The following is an 18,099-nucleotide window of genomic DNA, read 5'->3' on the forward strand; positions in this document are numbered from 1 at the left end:
TACAGTCTATTTAGATACAAAAATATGATCCCATTTGTCAATCATGGTATTTTATTGTGAGAAATTGGTTATACTTTTAAAATTGACCAGATTTTCTCATGTGTCTTGACGTAACTCGATGCCAGGATTGACGCAAATCACTCGCGGCTCGTACAAAAAGTACACCAGATCCTGAAACGAGCCGACTGCGGAAGACCGCGGCGCTTCGTATTTGGTATAAACTACACCATATAGGTTGACAAGGACGCAGAATGGAAGCAGCCTTTGTTCTGCGCCGCTTCCGTGTGCGGTATGAACCAGGTGTTTGCCGCCCGCAATCTTCTTTCAAACCACATACAATTCCTGTTATACACGATGTACAAATAGTAAAGCATTAGCTGCTGGATGACCTCCATAGTTGTTGCTTTTCTGGTCGTCGCACTACAATAATGCAATGACATGCTAGCGGTTTATACCATGCATATGCTGTGAAAACAAACCGCTAAGTGGAAGCGAGGCTTAACTGAGTGAAAACGCTCACCAAAATTAACTGGACCATACCGTATTACTGCTTACCGGACCGGACCGCTCAGTGTAAACCAGGCTTTAGTGTGGAGCTGCCCCTCCCCCCCTTCCTATCACCTATTAATGAGAGCTCTCTGTTTACATGTTGTCCTGCTAGCATCCCCAACCTACAAATGTTACTGGTTCAACGAAAATGGTGAGCAACATTAGAGCCAGATTCCAGGTCAGACGAGGAAAACAAAGACACTCATGGATTGATTTCTCAGCCAGTAGATCATCAGAATGGAGCAGGACTGGGAATCATGGGCACCTAACGATATGATGCAATACGCGATACATGGCTCATCGCGATGCAGCGATAACCAGAAAACTGTAGAACAGATTTTTTAGGAAAATAGATCCCCATTTATATTTTTTGCTTGAACACAAGCATAAAACACAACTTGTGTCTTATTTTGTACAATAAATAATACAAAACAAATATGACACTTTAGCGCAACATTGCTGAAATCGGGAATACTTTGTCTTTGACAAGCATTGACACCAAATGAATTTGAATTATCTGTAAAATTCAGTGTTAACAATAGTAAACATGAGCATCAGTGTCTTTAATTAGTGCAAAATTGATGTAAATAACAGAAAAAAAATTAAATATTTCAAATAGCTACCAGACACATTGGTGCCCGCAACAACCAAAGGAACGTCTCACCAAAGGATGAAAAATATAACGTTTTACAGCCTCTTCAAACAAAAATGAAAGATTGATACTTGAGAACCCATCGAGATTCAATCGCAGGACTAAATATCACGATATATTTCAATATTGATATTTTGGCACACCCCTAGAATGGAGTGGAGCAAGGATTCTGTGGCCTGTCGACTGTAGCCTCTACGTCACACCTACAAGTTTGCTCCAACTGTATTTTTTTGTTTGTTCCTAATTCACAATTTGAATAAAGATATTCTCAGAAATGCAATTTTAAGCTCAGTTTTCATTGTTTTTGTCCTCCACTATTAGAAAAACACCAAAAACACAATTTTCATTGGTGTGGGTCTTTCTTTTTTCCTTTTTATAGCAACGTTCAGGAAAACTCTTGACATGAAAGCTCGTGTATGTGTCTTATTTATGCCAAACCGAGAGTGAAACTTCCAACCAAACGAGCGTGTACAGCAGAGACCAGAGGAGGAGAGCAGCAGCACCTCCTGTCTCCTGTTCATAGGCGCTCGTTGACACGACTGCAACTTTTTCGTCTTCCTCCGCCTCGCTCCCTCACAGTCCCCACGCACCTCCCTCCGCCCCCCGACGGGATCCCAGGGTGGAAGACATCATCAGGCGGCTCTGCAGGCTGGAGGGGCCGGTCATCCCTGCATGGGCGGCGCTCAGACGGGAGCGCGGAGGGTGTTTTCCTCCTTTAAAAGCGCCGGACTGAGCCGGCCCACATGACACACCGCGCGGCGTTATCGACTCGAGGAGAGAGAGAGAGACACCTCTGAAGGCGCGCGCGCGCATCACCTGAGCAGCTGTCATCCGTCCGTCCTCCTGCAGCCCGCCGGCGCATGAAGGAGATCTGCCGCTGGAGAAAGTTGCGCAGCGCTTGTTGAATGCAGGATATCATCCGGCTGAAGTCCAAGTTCAGCTCCGGAGCGCACTCCCCACATCTGTCACCGCCGAAATGAAGTCTGCAGAAGAAGGTAAACTCAAAAAAACATTCTCATTTTTATCTGTGTTTAAAACTGTCTCCTTAAATGTTTTGCTTTTCAGCTTTTAGAAACACAAATGCACAAACAGGACTTCTAAAATCAAAGCGATGGAGAGTTTTGTATTTAGTTTCATTGGAATAATGAATGTGTTAAATCACTTGTCAAAGTCAAGGCCCGGGGGCCAGATCCGGCCCTCCGGGTAATTATCCAGATCCTTTTATTATTTAATTGTTATTAATGGCCTGATGTTATCTTGCACCTATTTTTAACTTGTATATATTTGACAAAACATTTTTATGGAGAGTAAAATATTAAGTTATTTAAGGTTTCAGGTGATTTATTTCCTGTCTATTTTTATTCAGAGTTATGTTAAAAAGTTACAAATTTAAAGCTTTAAAAAATTACTTCAAGAGTGTTCACTAAATGTTTATCTTGTTGCCCCTGTGCGATTGACACCCCTGTCCTAAAATAAATTGTGTGCATCCTTTTCTTTTTAGTTTACAGGTGTCCCTCAGTTACATGTCTTACACGTATTTAAAGAAAAGTGAAAGGGCTGATCAATATTTTTTGCATCCTTTTGGACGCCTTTCACTTTTTTTGTTGTGCTGTACACAAGATGAAAGATGTGATCGTCAGTTTTTAGTCTGTGTTTACATTTCTTTTTGTAGAAATAAGTTTTCTAAAAAGTTTTCTGAGCTGAACTAAAAACAAAGCACCAAAGTGATTCAGTCATGAGAATGATGTCTCTTCCAAGCTCGCCTCTAGCGTTTCACGGATCTCAAGAATCTGATTTTTGTCTTTGAGGTTTTGGGCACATGGGTGCAGGCAGAATTATTATTCATTGCAGTCCCCCAGTACTCCACTTCATAATTGGTAGCAGACGTGTGTGCGTCTGTGTTTGTGATCTGTGCATTCAGGGATGTTGGGCAGCTCACTTGACAAGGACTCTGACTTTAACACCCACAGAGTGCACGCCACAGTGAGCCAAGGGCGCACATAAAGTGTCACATAAACCCAGGGACCCTGCTGGTGTTTTGCCATAGCCTGTAGCTGGCCACGTGGATGAAGGGACTCCAAAGCTCCCCAAGTCCTGGAGCTGCAGATGGTTTTTGTGTGCAACAATTTATCTTTCAGTCAGAGTATCTTTCAGTCTCAGTCTGGCCTCGGCCACAATCCCTGTGGATTAACCCCCGCTCCTTTCTTCAGTCGGGCTTATTTGGTTGTGTGGACAGAATGTTTTGATCATGATTGAGAAAAATAGTCGAAGACTGAAGAAGCGTGGTATACTTTGTGGGACAGGCTGTTTTCTGCAAATTAGCGTTGCTTTCACCACGCTTTGAACTTCACTCCAAACAACTGAAGACTCTGTTGTGTGGAGAAGTGTAATTCTTTCAATGGCTACAGCCTAATTAATAGCAAGTCCGGCAGACGTGGCCTGTCCGATGAGTGGGTGTTAGAAGAAGCCAAGCATGTAGTGGCTTCATGTGCTGATCACATGCACACATGAAAAAGGTGCACAAGTATCATCTGCACCTCTGAGGAAGGAGCAGTCAGGCCTGACTTTAGGTTGTGAGTGGGTGGGTGGAGGAGTTATCTGTTTGAGACAGCTTCAGAAGACTCAGCTGAGCCATAACAATGAACATTGACCAGGGAAAATGTGACTTTTTTTTAGCACCAAGAGCAGGACTTTGTGTTTAGGTGAAGTAAAGGTTCACAGAGTAAACCAGAAAGAGATGGAGTTTATTTTGCAGACTCAGTCAGTAAATAGTTAAAAAACTTCCATTTATTTTGGTTATCTTGGACACATGTGCTGTACACCACAGTAGCACCTCTAAAAAAAGACTCGTGGACTAATTTTAAATTGCCTGCCCACATATTATGAGGCATGTGACGGATTTGTCATTTCACGTGACGCATAGCGTTGTGGTTTACAAATATAGCATGCAGCATAGATGGGGAATGCCCTTCACCGAGTTTCAAACTGAAAAAAACTCCCTCTGACCACGATTACATTCATCAACACTATCAATAAAAAAGCAGGCTATAGACTTACACTAGAACCAGGAGCAGACCAGTACAAGGTTAACTTAGACGTCATACGTGCCTTCATGTGTGGGTGTGTGTGTGCTTCCTCTGGCTGAGTCAAAGCGCTTCTGATTTCCTCGTGTGCACGCTCATGCACGCCCTATGTGCATATGCCACAGTGCCTCTGTGAGGAACGCTGCAGCAAACTCTCCTTGACTTAATCACATGTTCAGGGCGATGTGAGAGTGCTGTCAGTTTTCCACAGGGGAGGGCCTAATTCACTCAATGAGTGATGCAATCTATCAGATGAAACATCCATCATCCCTGCAGCTAGAATACCTGTAGAGTACATATGACAGCAGGGTGTGGCAGAACTACAGATAACTTAACAAACTCAGTTTTTTGCCTTTTTTAGATTTCATCTACTTTTATGTGCATAAAAATTCTTGTATTGCCTGACTGTATGTTTGTGTATATTATATGCACTGTTTAACCCTTTTGCATCAGAGCTTTAGCTCTAGAGTTTATATTCTTTTGATTACCGTAACTCTTCAACCTTGTGTAGCAAAGAAAAGCAGCCTTGCACTGATATGCAACACTTTGCAGTAGTTTCTATGCAATCAACATAAATAAACTGAATATGTGGCACAGAAAAGCAGCTTTTCATATTGGCTATGTAACTCTTGACAACATTGGTTTTACACCAAAATGCAGCACTTTACGATATTGGCTTTGCACTGATATGCAGCACTTTACGATATTGGCTTTGCACTGATATGCAACACTTTACGATATTGGCTTTGCACTGATATGCAACACTTTACGATGTAGATTTTGCACTGATGTGCAATACTTCATGATATTGGCCTTGCACCGATATGCAACACTTTACAATATTGGCTTTGCATCGATATGTAACATTTTATCATAATGGCTGATTTGCAACACTTAGTGTTGCATAACAGTTTAAAGCTTTTTTTCTCTGTAACAGAGTCATCTGATTCCCTGTGATTGCTTGAATGGTCAAAGATTTACCGTATGTCAAAGATCATTTGCTATTTAGATGTTGTCAGCGACTATTTGTGTGTTAAAGGTTTAACGTGATGCATTTTCTGACTGAAATAGATGCAGTTGCTGAAAATGGTTCCTAATTTCTGCATCATATTTGTTTTGTTTTGTTTTTTAGATGCTTACAGCTACGCCCCAAATGTCAGTCTGGCTCTTCCAATAGGTGTAGCAAACACCTGCCTGGCTACCCAGTACCATACCTTACAGTCCAGTCCTGTTATCTCAGTTTCCTCCTGCCATCAGACTGGCTACAGTTTGCAAAATGACAATCACGCAGCATCAGGCTACTACCTGCCACCAAGTTTAAGACCCAACGGAGCTCCTGCCCTTGAAAGCCCTCGTATTGAGATCACAGCTTACAGCCAATACCCGGAAGATGAGGTGGAAGAGAGCAGCAGTGAGGACCGTGTCATCAAGCGAGGGGTCAACTCTATCGTCACCTTGACACTGCCGAATGCTGATGGTTATCGAGATCCCAGCTGCCTCAGCCCTGCCAGTAGCATATCATCACGCAGCTGTAACTCAGAAGCATCATCATATGAGTCTGGCTTCTACAACTATGACAATTCCCCACAAAACTCCCCTTGGCAGTCGCCCTGTGTTTCTCCCAGAGGGTCATTCTCACTTCTGTCATGTCCACATGCACTCGGCCCTGCAGGTTCCCCTCACCACTCCCCATCCACGTCCCCCCAGATTGGGGCTGTGGCAGAGGAAGGCTGGCCAGCACAACCTCGAGGCTCCAGGCCAAATTCTCCCTCCTGCAGTGGAGGTGGTGCAGGCAGCAGTGTCAATATGGGAAAGAGAAAGTACAGCTTCAATGGCTCCTCTTACCGCCAGGCATCCCCCAACCAGTCACCTACACCCTCCCCACATGGATCACCCCGCATCAGTGTCACAGATGACAGCTGGCTAACTAACACCAACCAGTACACCAACTCTGCCATTGTTGCTGCCATAAATGCTTTGACCACAGATGGAGTGGTGGACATGACAGAGGGAATCCCAATCAAGACACGCAAGACTATGCTGGACATCTCATCCTCCATGAGCCTGAAGGTGGAGCCCAGTGACGAGGAGCTGGCTGATGGGGAGCTCTGTCATGAGGAGTATCCTTCTCGCCTGGCTCTTAAGAAGGAGAACTTTCATGGAGGGTTCCTGGATGTGCCCCAGCATCCCTACTCATGGCCTAAACCCAAGCCCTACCTCAGGTACAATGACCAACTCTTTCTTCATTCTTTTTTTTCACATCTTTCCTTAAAATCGCTGTTTACGACATGTGAAGGCGTGATGAAACAAAGGACCTGTATAATATTTCATAAACACTTACTGATGTCCATTGGCTCATGTTAGTGTACTTATCCTAGACTTTAAAATTTGATCAAACAGCTAAATTTACTCTTTGTTTCTACTTTTGTTTACATTATTTCAAGAAAAGTATTTTTATTATTCTAAAATCAAAACAATTTCAAAATGCCAGATTTACTAAGTTGCATTCTCTTCCCTTTGAAGTGCAACAGTCTTTTATAAATCATGTTGGAGATAAAGAATAGCTCTGGTTGTCTGCCTCTGTTGCTACAACAACAAAAACATTACAAAGCAAACACACACACATGCACACACACTTGATTCTGTGGTGCTTTGAGGTAAGGTCCTTTTTCTCTTTTGTTTCTCAGACCGTTTTTCCAAGCCAATAACACACTTTCCTGTCGGAAATCAAGTGTTTGATTTAGATAGTGAGCAACAGGAAGTAATGGTGACAGGCTTGGCTGAAGGGGAAGTGGTCAGTGAGTTAATCAGCCAGCGGGCTGCTCTGGTCTGTCGCGCCATCAGCCCATCTTTTCTCCGTGTGGCTACCATGAAGTCATGTTCTGACTGAGCAGATAAAGCCCTGCGGGGGAAATCAGTTCGTTTTGGGTCAACAAACAGCCCACAAGTTCCACAAAGATGCTGGAGATTGGTTTGGGTCAAACTACCCTATAGGTCACGGGTTTGCGTTTGCCAGGCATCCGGCATGGAGAAATATTGTCTTGCACATTTGTTTTGATTTAGATATCTTTACGGTGTTCACATAGGAGTCACCAGCTCTCCACCTGGAGAACAATGGTGTTGAATTCCAAGACAATTATACAGAATTCCAAGAAAACCACTGCATTTGACCTTTTTGCATACTTTATACACACTTTTACTAATAATCAGTTTGTATCGAATTGATTTTTAATCCCACTGTAACTTGTGGGACAATTTATCACCCTTAATCGGGGACACATTTGTGTCTTATTGATATTCTAAATAAAATGGACAGGAATTATCACCCACCAAGAGAAATACAAAAGTCAGGCAATGACTGCTGGTTATTGGATCACAGACCATGATTAAATTAAAAAGGTGCAAGCCAGAATAACTAAGTGTCCTCATTTGAAACTATTTTGAAGTCTCACTCCAAACCTCTTTTCCCAGTGGTCTTTTAATTATGATTATGCAGTTTTCGTCAAAATCAATAAAACTTGTGTAGCAAGCTAGCGAGGGGCTAGCAGGGGTATTGTGCTACACTGTTCACTAGGTGTCTGGTTAGTGTCCACTGAGCAACTACCTAGCATACTGAGTGCCCACTGAAGCCACGACACTATCCACCGGGCAACTGGCTAGCAGCTGGCTAGCGGCTGGCTAGCATCCACTGAGCGGCTACCTAGCGTAGTGAGCCAGCCTACTGAGTGCCCACTTAGGCCAATAGTGTAATGAGAAAGCTCTGCAGGTAGCTCACTTCACTATCCACAGTAGCTCACTACACTATTCACTGGTCGGCTGGCTAGCGACTGGCTAGCCAGCCGACCAGCGGCTGCCTAGCATGGGCCGCCGACCTACTGACTGCCCACTGAAGCCAATTGAGTTGTGAGCTAGCTCTGCAGGTCTTTTGTATCTCACTTCAGTATTCACTGGGCGACTGCCTAGCATAGTGAGCTGACCTACTCATTCGGGGCCCACATTTTCTGCCCACTTTTAGACCATAAGGGGCCCACATGGCTTGCTGGCTGGGTAGTTTCCGCAGAGCGGCAGAAAGTCATAAAAATGTCACAAAGCCATTTTCATTGGAGTGGGTCTATAAATTAAGGGTAGATTTGTTCAATTGAGGCTAACAGCACTGAACAAAGCAGTCACCAAACAAAATCTAAAAGTAGAAGAAGTAGCACCACGCTATCCAAACTTCCAGGGAGATGGTTGCTAATTTGTGTATGGTGTAACTTTCTTCACTTAACAGTCACTTGTAATTCCAGCCCTTCCCTGCCAGCCCTCGACTGGCAGTTGCCGTCCTGCTCTGGCCCGTACAACCTGCAGATCGAGGTGCAACCCAAATCTCACCACAGGGCCCACTATGAGACGGAGGGCAGCAGAGGAGCAGTGAAGGCCCCATCTGGAGGACACCCCGTAATACAGGTACTTTTTTGTCGGCTGATATTGTGATCTGACAGCAAACGTTTGCTGAGTTAGACCTTTAAGGCTGAAGGAGTGACTTTTATGGTGTTTGCGGTGGTGGCTGCTTGAGTGCAAACAAGCACGTTTTGATTAACAGTCGATTTATTGTCGGATAGATAGTCTCTGACAGGTAGACGGGGTGTCACTGTATTGTGACACGTGTTCATTAAGGACATTTTTTGAGTTCATTTCAGATAAGTGTGGTTTTTATTTCAAACTTCTTTATACCCATTCAAAGGAAGATCATATGTTTCTTGTCAGCTACAGATGCATTTGTAGCTTCTTAAACTTACAAACCAGCGTGAATGCATTAGTGCTTCAGACTTGCAAAGTAAAAATATAAAAAAAAATGGTGGATATATGGTTTAAAATGGTTAGTATGCACAATTAGATTTCAAAACATAGAAAAGGAACCATGTTTTGTACTGTGGGAGGCTGGCAGAGGTTCTGGTGATGACGCTGACTGACAAATAGCAGCTTAGAGAAACCACACTAATCAAGCAAACAGAACAGAGTTTGTTTTAACCAAACCAAAGTGCGTAAATGTGGAATCACAAGCCCGTCTGCACTTTCATGATCTGGGCCTTCCTCTGCCAATGATCCGTCTGAGCTGTCTGCAGATACAGGATGTTAGCCCAAGAATGAGTGAGTCACTATGACCATGATAAACTGTGACTGCTCTGCATGGTTCACTTCTATTTTTTTCATGACATTTTTTGGAGACCAGCAGACATAAATCAAGGCCCACAAGTCGTTAATGTGAATCAGATCAATTAACAGGTGATATAACCAGAATTGACTGTTATAAAAACTATTTTAACAGAAGTTTTTGATTATATAAATGTAGAAGTTGGGACACCTGGGATTTTTCTAACACTGGTTATACTGTTTACCCACAGCAGGCTTTATATTTCAGCATATGCTTGTTTGCTGTGTTATTAATGTCCCCTGAATGCAAAGTCAATGTACTGAACTGCTGTAAAAGGTCGCTCTGACCAGCCAAAGTGCTTGTTGACTCAATTAGTATAGAGGAGGACCATCGCCTCTCACTATTGTACTTGGCTAACACTTAAAGAGAACACGTCACTCTCGACAGCAGCTCAGCACAGAGCTCCTTTCTCTGCTTCACTGTCATTACACAGGCCTGACATCTCAGTTTACACAAGGAGGGCGTTTGGTGACACGTGCGCACTCTTAAGATCCAGGGCCAGTTTGACTACCATACTGTTCTTTCACAATAAAACAGCATTTATTTAGCTTAACTGAATTGGTTGAGAATTAATGAAAATATAGAAAGCATTGTACCTGAAATGAATAAAGTTTAAAGTTAGTTGTCCACCACATCGTCTTTAAACGAAAGACCAGACTTTTTGGTCAGACCAGTCAAAGGCTCATGTCAGCTAGTGACCAATGAGAGATCGTAAACATACCTGTCAACCTGCAAGTTTTTTCTCCAAATACACGTAATTATGCCTCTTCTTAAAGAAATATTTGTATATTAAGAAGCATAAATCATCATTTCACCCAGGGCCGGAGCTACAGGGAGAGAAACTTTGCCCCTCCCCTCTCATTTTTGAGTCAATATTAGTACTATTATTGACAAAGATTAAGAAATAATCGGTACAAGCTTATTTAAACATTTAAAAAATAAAAAAAAGCAATATTTTTAAATGACATCTACAGAACCTAAAGTTACATATTTTGTATGTATACGTTTTTTTCCAGTCGTTTAGAGTGGCCTTTTACTCTCCAGTTCACATTTTCCCTAAAATGCTTGAGTAACCCCACTTTACCAAAAAAGGTTGACCATACAGTGGCAGGGAGGTGAGGCTGATTTGCATTTCAACACATTGTATAGAATATACAGAATATAAGAACCCCTCTCTTTAATTTTTTAATTCACAACATTGTCAAGAAGAAATTATTAATATCAGGACGTCATTTTTTAAAGAATTTATTCATTTCAACTTACCTTAAAGTAATTAGAACTTTTGTTGAAACTTGTTTTTTCCTCACAATTGAATTATTTTAATTTCCTTTTGTCTCTTCTTTATGACCAGTGAGTTATGCTTCCAATGCTGCTTGTATTATTTGAATGTTTTTTTTTTTAAACTCTAAAGTGTTTTGTAAAGTGTGCTGACAGTTAAATCTATACAGATCAGGTCATTCGTGTGTACTCTAAAGGTGATAATCTGGAAGAGCTTTTGCACCTTTGAAGTTCAAAATCTCTGATGTTTTTTTCCCCCTCTCATTTATGTTTGTACCTTGATGGTGGTGTTGTGTGAAATGTTATCGTCTCGAAGGATGGGGCATGCTGTGGTGCCTGGTTTTCTCTGTGGTAATGAGTGGCCGGTGGATGAAGGGAGGCGCAGTCAAGAGGAATGAATCAATAATGGAGGGAGGGTATGGGTGTATGAAGCAGCTTAGGGGCGTGTGTGTATGTGTGTATTTGTGATGTTTAGACAGGAGTTTGTGAAGAGAGGTGACCAGAAAAGGCGTATGGAATCACTAGACTTTTTTTGTCCCCTAGATATGTTCTATATCCTGCTGATCTGGACCTGAGTAGGCCTGAGGTGATGTTGTAGAGTAGATGCATATGTGAGTCCCAGGGCCCCATCACATGCTACTTCTCTGCCCAAACATTTAGAGGCCTGTGCACATCCCTCCCTACAAAGCTCCGATCTTCCAGCCATCCTCCAGGAAACCAGCAGGCGTGCCCTTTTTTGAAGCCCAGTCATCCAAAGCTGGATAGTTATTCTTAGCTCGTGCATGACCAGACACATGAGCTTTGAGTGGTGATGATGTTTTACTAGAAGGTGCTGCCAGAGGAAGATGAGGCATGCAGCACCGATTTTAAGACTTGTTGAAGAATACTTGGAAGTACAGAACAGAGGTTAGATTATGTACACAGTGAGGGAAATAAGTATTTGAACACCTTGTGATTTAGAAAGTTCTCCCACTTTGAAACTGGAGGTTTTAGATTATGTCTTTCACAGTTGACATTTAGGGTGTGCCAAAATATCAGTATTGCAATATTTAGTCCTACAATTGATTCTCGATCAGTTCTTTCCAAGTATCAATTTTTCATTTTCATTTGAAGAGGCTGCAAAACATTATATTTGTCATCCTTTGGAGAGATATTCTCTCAGAGGTAGATAGGGGCGGGTGATGCACCAATGTACCCGACAGCTATTGTTTGCAGCAATTTTTGACTAAGTAGTGGCACTGCGGTTCATGTTTACTACTGTTAACACTGAATTTTAAAGATAATTCAAATTCAATAGTTGTAAATGGTTGTTGAAAAACATAGTATTACGGATTACAGCAATGTTGCACAAAAGTGTGTATAATTTGTTGCACAAAATAAGACACAAGTTGTTTATTATGATTGTGTTCCAGTTAAAAAATAAATGTTGATATATTTTCCTAAAAATAAGCATCATGTTATGTATTGCAAGTTACTAGAGAGGATTTTCTTTACCAATTATCGCAATATAGCGATATCATAGACATATCGCAACATATCGTGATGTACCCAATGATTCCCAGCCCTAGTTGACAAACACCTACGATGAAAATTTCAGACTTCTCTGTGATTTGTAAGTGGGAGAACTAAGCAATCTTTTTAGCATTTATAAAATTTAAACTGATTCACAGAAAAATCTTGAGCAGTTCAGAGATTTTTAAGGCAATTATTTCCACCAGTGCTGGGCGATATGGGAAAAAAAAAATGCATATCACAAAATAATTGATTTTATATCCCTATAATGATATAAAAAGTATATTTTCAGTTATTCTTTGAAAAAAAAAATACAAAAAGGTAATTCAGTACTTTTTTTCTACTTTATTTTTTCAAGTAACTTGAATCTGAATGAGAAACTGTTTTTTAAAGTGCACAACAATTCATGTTTCCTAGTAGAAAGACCCATTTTTGCTCAAAAGCAAATAATAATAATAATAATGATAACACAAATTAAAAGAAACAAATAAAAACTAGAAGAGAAATGGCAACATAGAAACATGATGTATATTGTCACATTGACCAGCACTAGTTTCTACTATTTTAAAATATAAGCATTTTTGGGTGTGTGACTTTTTATCTCTTATTAAAATATCTATTCTGATCCAAAAAAAGTGAAGTTCTCTTTCAGTCAAGGCACCGCCTGTCCTACCCTTAGTAACACCAGTACTGTTGTTTTGTTAAAGGCATTACGTCCCTCTTATAGTTCCTTTATATAGAATAATCACTGGCCTATAGCTTTTCCTCCGTTACGCATATGTGCAGTCTTTAATTACGTCTACAGACATTCTATAATTTTGCAGGATGTAGCAATCTTCTCTATTAAAATGTCTGTGACTTAATTCCCATCTTTTGCATGCTCTATGCGATGCAAACCATTTGTTTTCACCATGGGAACGTCCAAAAACCTCCACCAACATGTGCTGAGTCTTCCACATGTGTGCTTTCACCTTGGGTCCTGACGTCCTAGAGCAAGCCGCCCTGATCTACAGCAAACTATACTGTAGTAGCTAATTGCTCATTAAACCTTCTGCTGCCTCTTGTTTTATATTCAAAAAGATTGGTTTACCCTGCAGTGCTGTTAGAACTTAGCCATTATTCATTGCCCAAAGGGGTATTTATGCCACTCTCAAGTTGTGGTTCTTGGTCTGTGAAGGTTAGCATAGTGTAGTGTTGGGCTACCACTAATTAGCAGCTAATAACATATGGAAAAGGTTTAGGAAGATGTGAGTCGTTTTCACTGGTTTGAGGTGATAACCAGACAGTCGTCAGATTTATGAGGGAAGACATAAGTGAATATCCGTCTTGCTGGGGGCTGGATGGGGCACAGCAGTCATCCATGCATCATCTGACTAAAGTCTGTTTGGGTTTTGATAATATTTCTCATGGCAAGCTGCAGTGGTAACAAAGACTTTCTTTTTATTTGAAATTGAAACCAGCACTGGTCTAGACATGGGCTTGTGCCTGATTCTCTGTCCTCAAAAGAATTACTCTGAAGTGCTTGATTCAAGAAAAACTTTGATGGGTATAAATGTTTCTAAAAGTAGCACGAGAGGCAGTGAGACAAAGCGCGTTAAAGGGCTGCACATGTTGCCTTCTGCATTCATTATGAGGCATGGGACACATGAGTACCACAGTGGGGTGGTGTTGTAAAGTCTGGAAAGAAAGACGTCTTGGATGAGTGTACATGTAATTGGGTACTGATAAAGTGTGTCAGCGTGTGATAATGAGAAGGAGTCTAAATCCACTGTTGTACTTTCTCCTTGCCTTACCCACCATACCCCTCCTTTTCTGCTTTTTTTTCCCTTCTCCTCAAATCTCTGCGCCACGTGTACTTCTACGAGTCATGACATTTTTCCAAGCAGTGATGAAATCCCTCCCGAGGTAGAGAAGTCGGCCCACTGCAAGCCTGTGGAGAGCATTCAAGAATCATTTCCAGCCAAAAAAGACACATCTAATTTAACATCAGGCTATTATGAAAGTTAACATGTTCGGTTTCTGAACTTGAACTGTGGAAGCCAGGTGCATGTGGCGTTTAAAATGTCCAGAAACTTGAGTTTTAAATCTGTTATGACAACTTTGTTGCTCAAGGTATGCATTTGAAAAGTAGTCATTATTATTTCCTGTCAGTTTCCCCTTTTATTACCAGCCCCACATATTATACAGACTGACCCAGACAATACATCTGCTAACAGTTATACTATTAGCACATTAGCTGTCCCATTCACAGTATATGACTTGAGTTTTGGCTATCAGTAACAGCTCTAGAGGCAGAGGATCACTGTCAGAGGTGTGTGTGGATTAAGCAGACTCTTTGACAGAAGCTGGTACCAAGGCAAACCTAAATGCAATTTAAACTAGATTAATGGCATTACCTGCAATGATGCTAGTGCGAATGCTTAAAGTTGAATGTGGCTGCAGAAGATACTGACATTTATAGCCAGCTAAAAATGCTGAAGCTAATAGCTGAAAATGCTGAAACTGACAGCTAGCTAAAAATGCTAAAGCTGAAATCTGAAAATGCTGAAGCTGAAAGCTTGCAAAAAATATTAACTAAATGCCAAATTTGGAAACATTTTTAATTTTGCCAAAACAGCTAGTGTATTGTTAAATTATTAGCTTAACTCCAAATGAGCCTAAAAAACTGGTAAATGTCTAAATTAGCCAAAACAGCGAGCATAATGCTGAAATATTAGCTAAACTCCAAATTATCCTAAAAGAATAAGCAAAAAAGATTCTACATTTTGCCATAACAGCTAGAATAATATTAAAATATTAGCTAAACTTCAAATTAATAAAAAAGGAAAAATGTTTAATTTTGCCAAAACAGCAATTGTTAAATTATTAGCTTAACTCCAAATTAGCCTAAAAAACAGGAAAAATGTCTAAATCAGCCAAAACAAGTTTCAGTTCAGTTTACTTAAATATTACCTAAACCCCAAATAATCTTCAAAAAAACAGCAGAAAAAATATCAAAATGTTGCCAAAACAGCTAGAATGATACTAGAATCTTAGCTGAACTCTAAATTAGCCAAAAAATGGAAACATGTCTAATTTTTCCAATATTTTAGCATTTAGCATTTGTTTAGGTGAATGGGTCTGTCACTGTAAAGTGCTTTGGGCCTTTGAGGAAGGTAGAACAGCGCTATACAAGTATACGCCATTTAACATTTTACTAAAATATTAGCTAAACTCCAAATTACCCTAAAAATTGGAAAATGTCTAAATTAGCCAAAGTAGCCAGTATGTTGCAAAAAAGCTAAGTCCCAAATTACTCTAAACCCAGTAGTTGCTGAACATCTCAAAGTGTGAATAGTGTCTCTAGTTGAAATTATTGCACAAGTTCACAAGTTCAAAGTTTTTAAATGATTTTTAAGAATTTCTTATTCATTTCCTACGAGGTATATATTTAAAAAATAACTAAGTTTATGAGTACCAAAAGTACACGCAGCAAAGTCCTGAATGAGCTGAAGATTTTGATATCAAGATAACTGAAATCGTTGAAAGTATGATTGAGTTTTTACGTGCCAAAAAATGGACAGAAAGGTGCAGGAGAATCACTATTGTGTGGATGCTGTAAAGCCTTCACACAACTAGGCTTAGATTATCTCAAAATAAACACACAGTGCCAGATCTGCCATTGTTACTGCAAGAGAAGCTCATCTGGTCAAAATTAGTGGTCTGTATTCTAACCTCACAGTCAGGATCAGACACAAACGCTAAGTTGAGGTCACAGATGTGTATGTAAAGCCTCCACCATTGGCCTCCACACTTAAACACACCATCCTGCCTGCCCTCTTTTTATTCCGTCATTTCTAAATGAAATAAAGAGGTGTGTTTACCCTTTTTTGTGTGTTAAGGAATTGATTGAACATTGCAGAAGTTAAGCAGAGCTAGAGGGAGGACTGTAGGGTAAGGGGTCAGGGGAGCACATATGGCAAAGAAATTAAAGGAGGTTGTCGAGGGAGATGAGACCGCCAGCTCCGACTGCTGGGTAGACCAACGTCACCAAGAGGACTACCTGACCTCATTAATCACTTCCTCTCCCCAATGAGGTCATGAGGTTTGGAGCGAAGACGCCGGCATCAGCTTGCGCCACCGCAGGATGAGTGAAGAGATAAGACCCCTCCTCCTCCTCCCAGGCACCACTCGCCCCCGTGTCCATCCTGCCTTCTTTTGGGCCTCTTTACAGCCACGTGGCGACTGAGGTAATGGTTGGAGGTCACAGGGAAACCTAGAAAAGCCTACCGAGAGACAAGTGACAGGCAATGCGGCTTTGTAGTTTGGCCTGTATTTTATTAAATTAAAAGTCAACGTCATGCAATTTAACGCTTCAATGTTCAAAATTTTTACCTCATGCACCGGTGGCCTCCCAGAAGTCAATGCGCTCATAACTGGTAGCATGTGTGGCTATGGATAATTACTTCTAGTGACACTGTAAGTAAAATATAACAAGGGGAACGGGGTCTGCCGGTGAGATCACCACAAAGATGAAGTGGCCCCTGGGGGATACCAGGACTTTAAGAAGCTCCTGACCTCTGCTTAACTCACTGATGACTAGCACATGTGACTAGCTCATGAGTCCAGACAGCTACTAGAGACACTATGATGAGCTGAAGAGAGAAATTTGATGGCTTGAACTGTATATGATTGACAGAAGTGAATTTATGTATCTCTGTGATCTAGTTAATATCAAAATCCCCAAGAAGAGGCCAGATTACCAGAGCTTCCTGGATATATCTGACACATGGATATACTCTCCTTATAAAAAGGGATGTTATATTTACTCAAGCTGATTGAATGTTATTTTTGTTACTCAGAGTAAAGCTAACAAGTACTTGGACTTGTTGTAAATTTGTAGATTTATTGGGTGTAGATGCAAGAAGACATTAAGTCTTGGTGTTTATTCAGAAAACAGAATTCATTTTACAATAAACAAACTGGGTCTTAAGCCAAATACATTTGACATTGCTCAACTAGACCTTTAATGACATATCCTCATAGTAGTCCACTATCATTTCTCTTCCCTCACATCCTCATCCTTGGCTGCCGTCTCAAAGGTAATTATAGACTCATTAATCAGATTATGTCATAGGTTACATGTGGTTTGCATTTCGTTATATGACTCAGTTTGTTAGATAAACAACTGGGGTCTTTTATTCCGTTCGACGTTACCACTGTTTTCATTCGGCTGGAGCTCAAAGAAAATTGGGCTGAAACAATATGATGGTGTGTGCTCGGGTAATTGGCCAATTTGTGGGAGTATTCAGGGGACTGTGGCATGGTTTCCCCCTGTCTTTAGTAAATGATCTCTCACTGTAAATGTCACATGTGGTCAAGTAGCCACCAGAGTGGATCCAAAGGGATCTGGAGCCTGAGAGGTCTAGCTCCCATGGTATTTTGTACCAGTTAACTGAATTTTTTTTAACCCCACAATCAATTTAATCCTTATGACTATATCGTGATGCACGAAAAAGGATATCTGGGAAGATCTGACACTCAATTCTTAGAGAAATTTTCTATTTGGCAAATTATTTGGATGTCTTTTGCCACTCTTTCAACAAAATCTATCGTCCAAATTTCTAGTTATTTAACCAAATGCTGACAAAATGTGTCAGGAATACTGAAAAGAAATGTATTTACAGTATTTATTACTTTATTTAATAAGAAATGTCCCATTAAGATCCATTGATCTCTTATAGGGAGTCTTGGTCAAGAAGCAAAAAGTTGCACACCCTAGACCAGGGGGGGCAAACTCAATCACACAGGGGGCCAAAATCCAAACAAATAGTAGGTCAATGGCCAGACAG

At 40.9% G+C, this 18,099-nt stretch overlaps 1 protein-coding gene across 1 annotated transcript in view; it reads left to right on the forward strand.

Annotated features, from left to right (window-relative positions):
- The first annotated feature begins 1,681 nt into the window (after nt 1-1,681).
- The window catches only part of LOC112140481 (nuclear factor of activated T-cells, cytoplasmic 1), a 78,331-nt gene continuing 61,913 nt past the window's right edge, over nt 1,682-18,099 (forward strand). Inside the window, exons 1-3 of the mRNA XM_024263438.2 lie at nt 1,682-2,196; nt 5,417-6,506; nt 8,571-8,730. Coding sequence (XP_024119206.1) covers nt 2,178-2,196; nt 5,417-6,506; nt 8,571-8,730 — 1,269 coding nt within the window. The 5' untranslated portion in view covers nt 1,682-2,177. The remainder of the gene's footprint in view (nt 2,197-5,416; nt 6,507-8,570; nt 8,731-18,099) is intronic.

This window comes from Oryzias melastigma, linkage group LG16 (genome assembly GCF_002922805.2).
Source record: "Oryzias melastigma strain HK-1 linkage group LG16, ASM292280v2, whole genome shotgun sequence".
Lineage (NCBI taxonomy): Eukaryota > Metazoa > Chordata > Actinopteri > Beloniformes > Adrianichthyidae > Oryzias > Oryzias melastigma.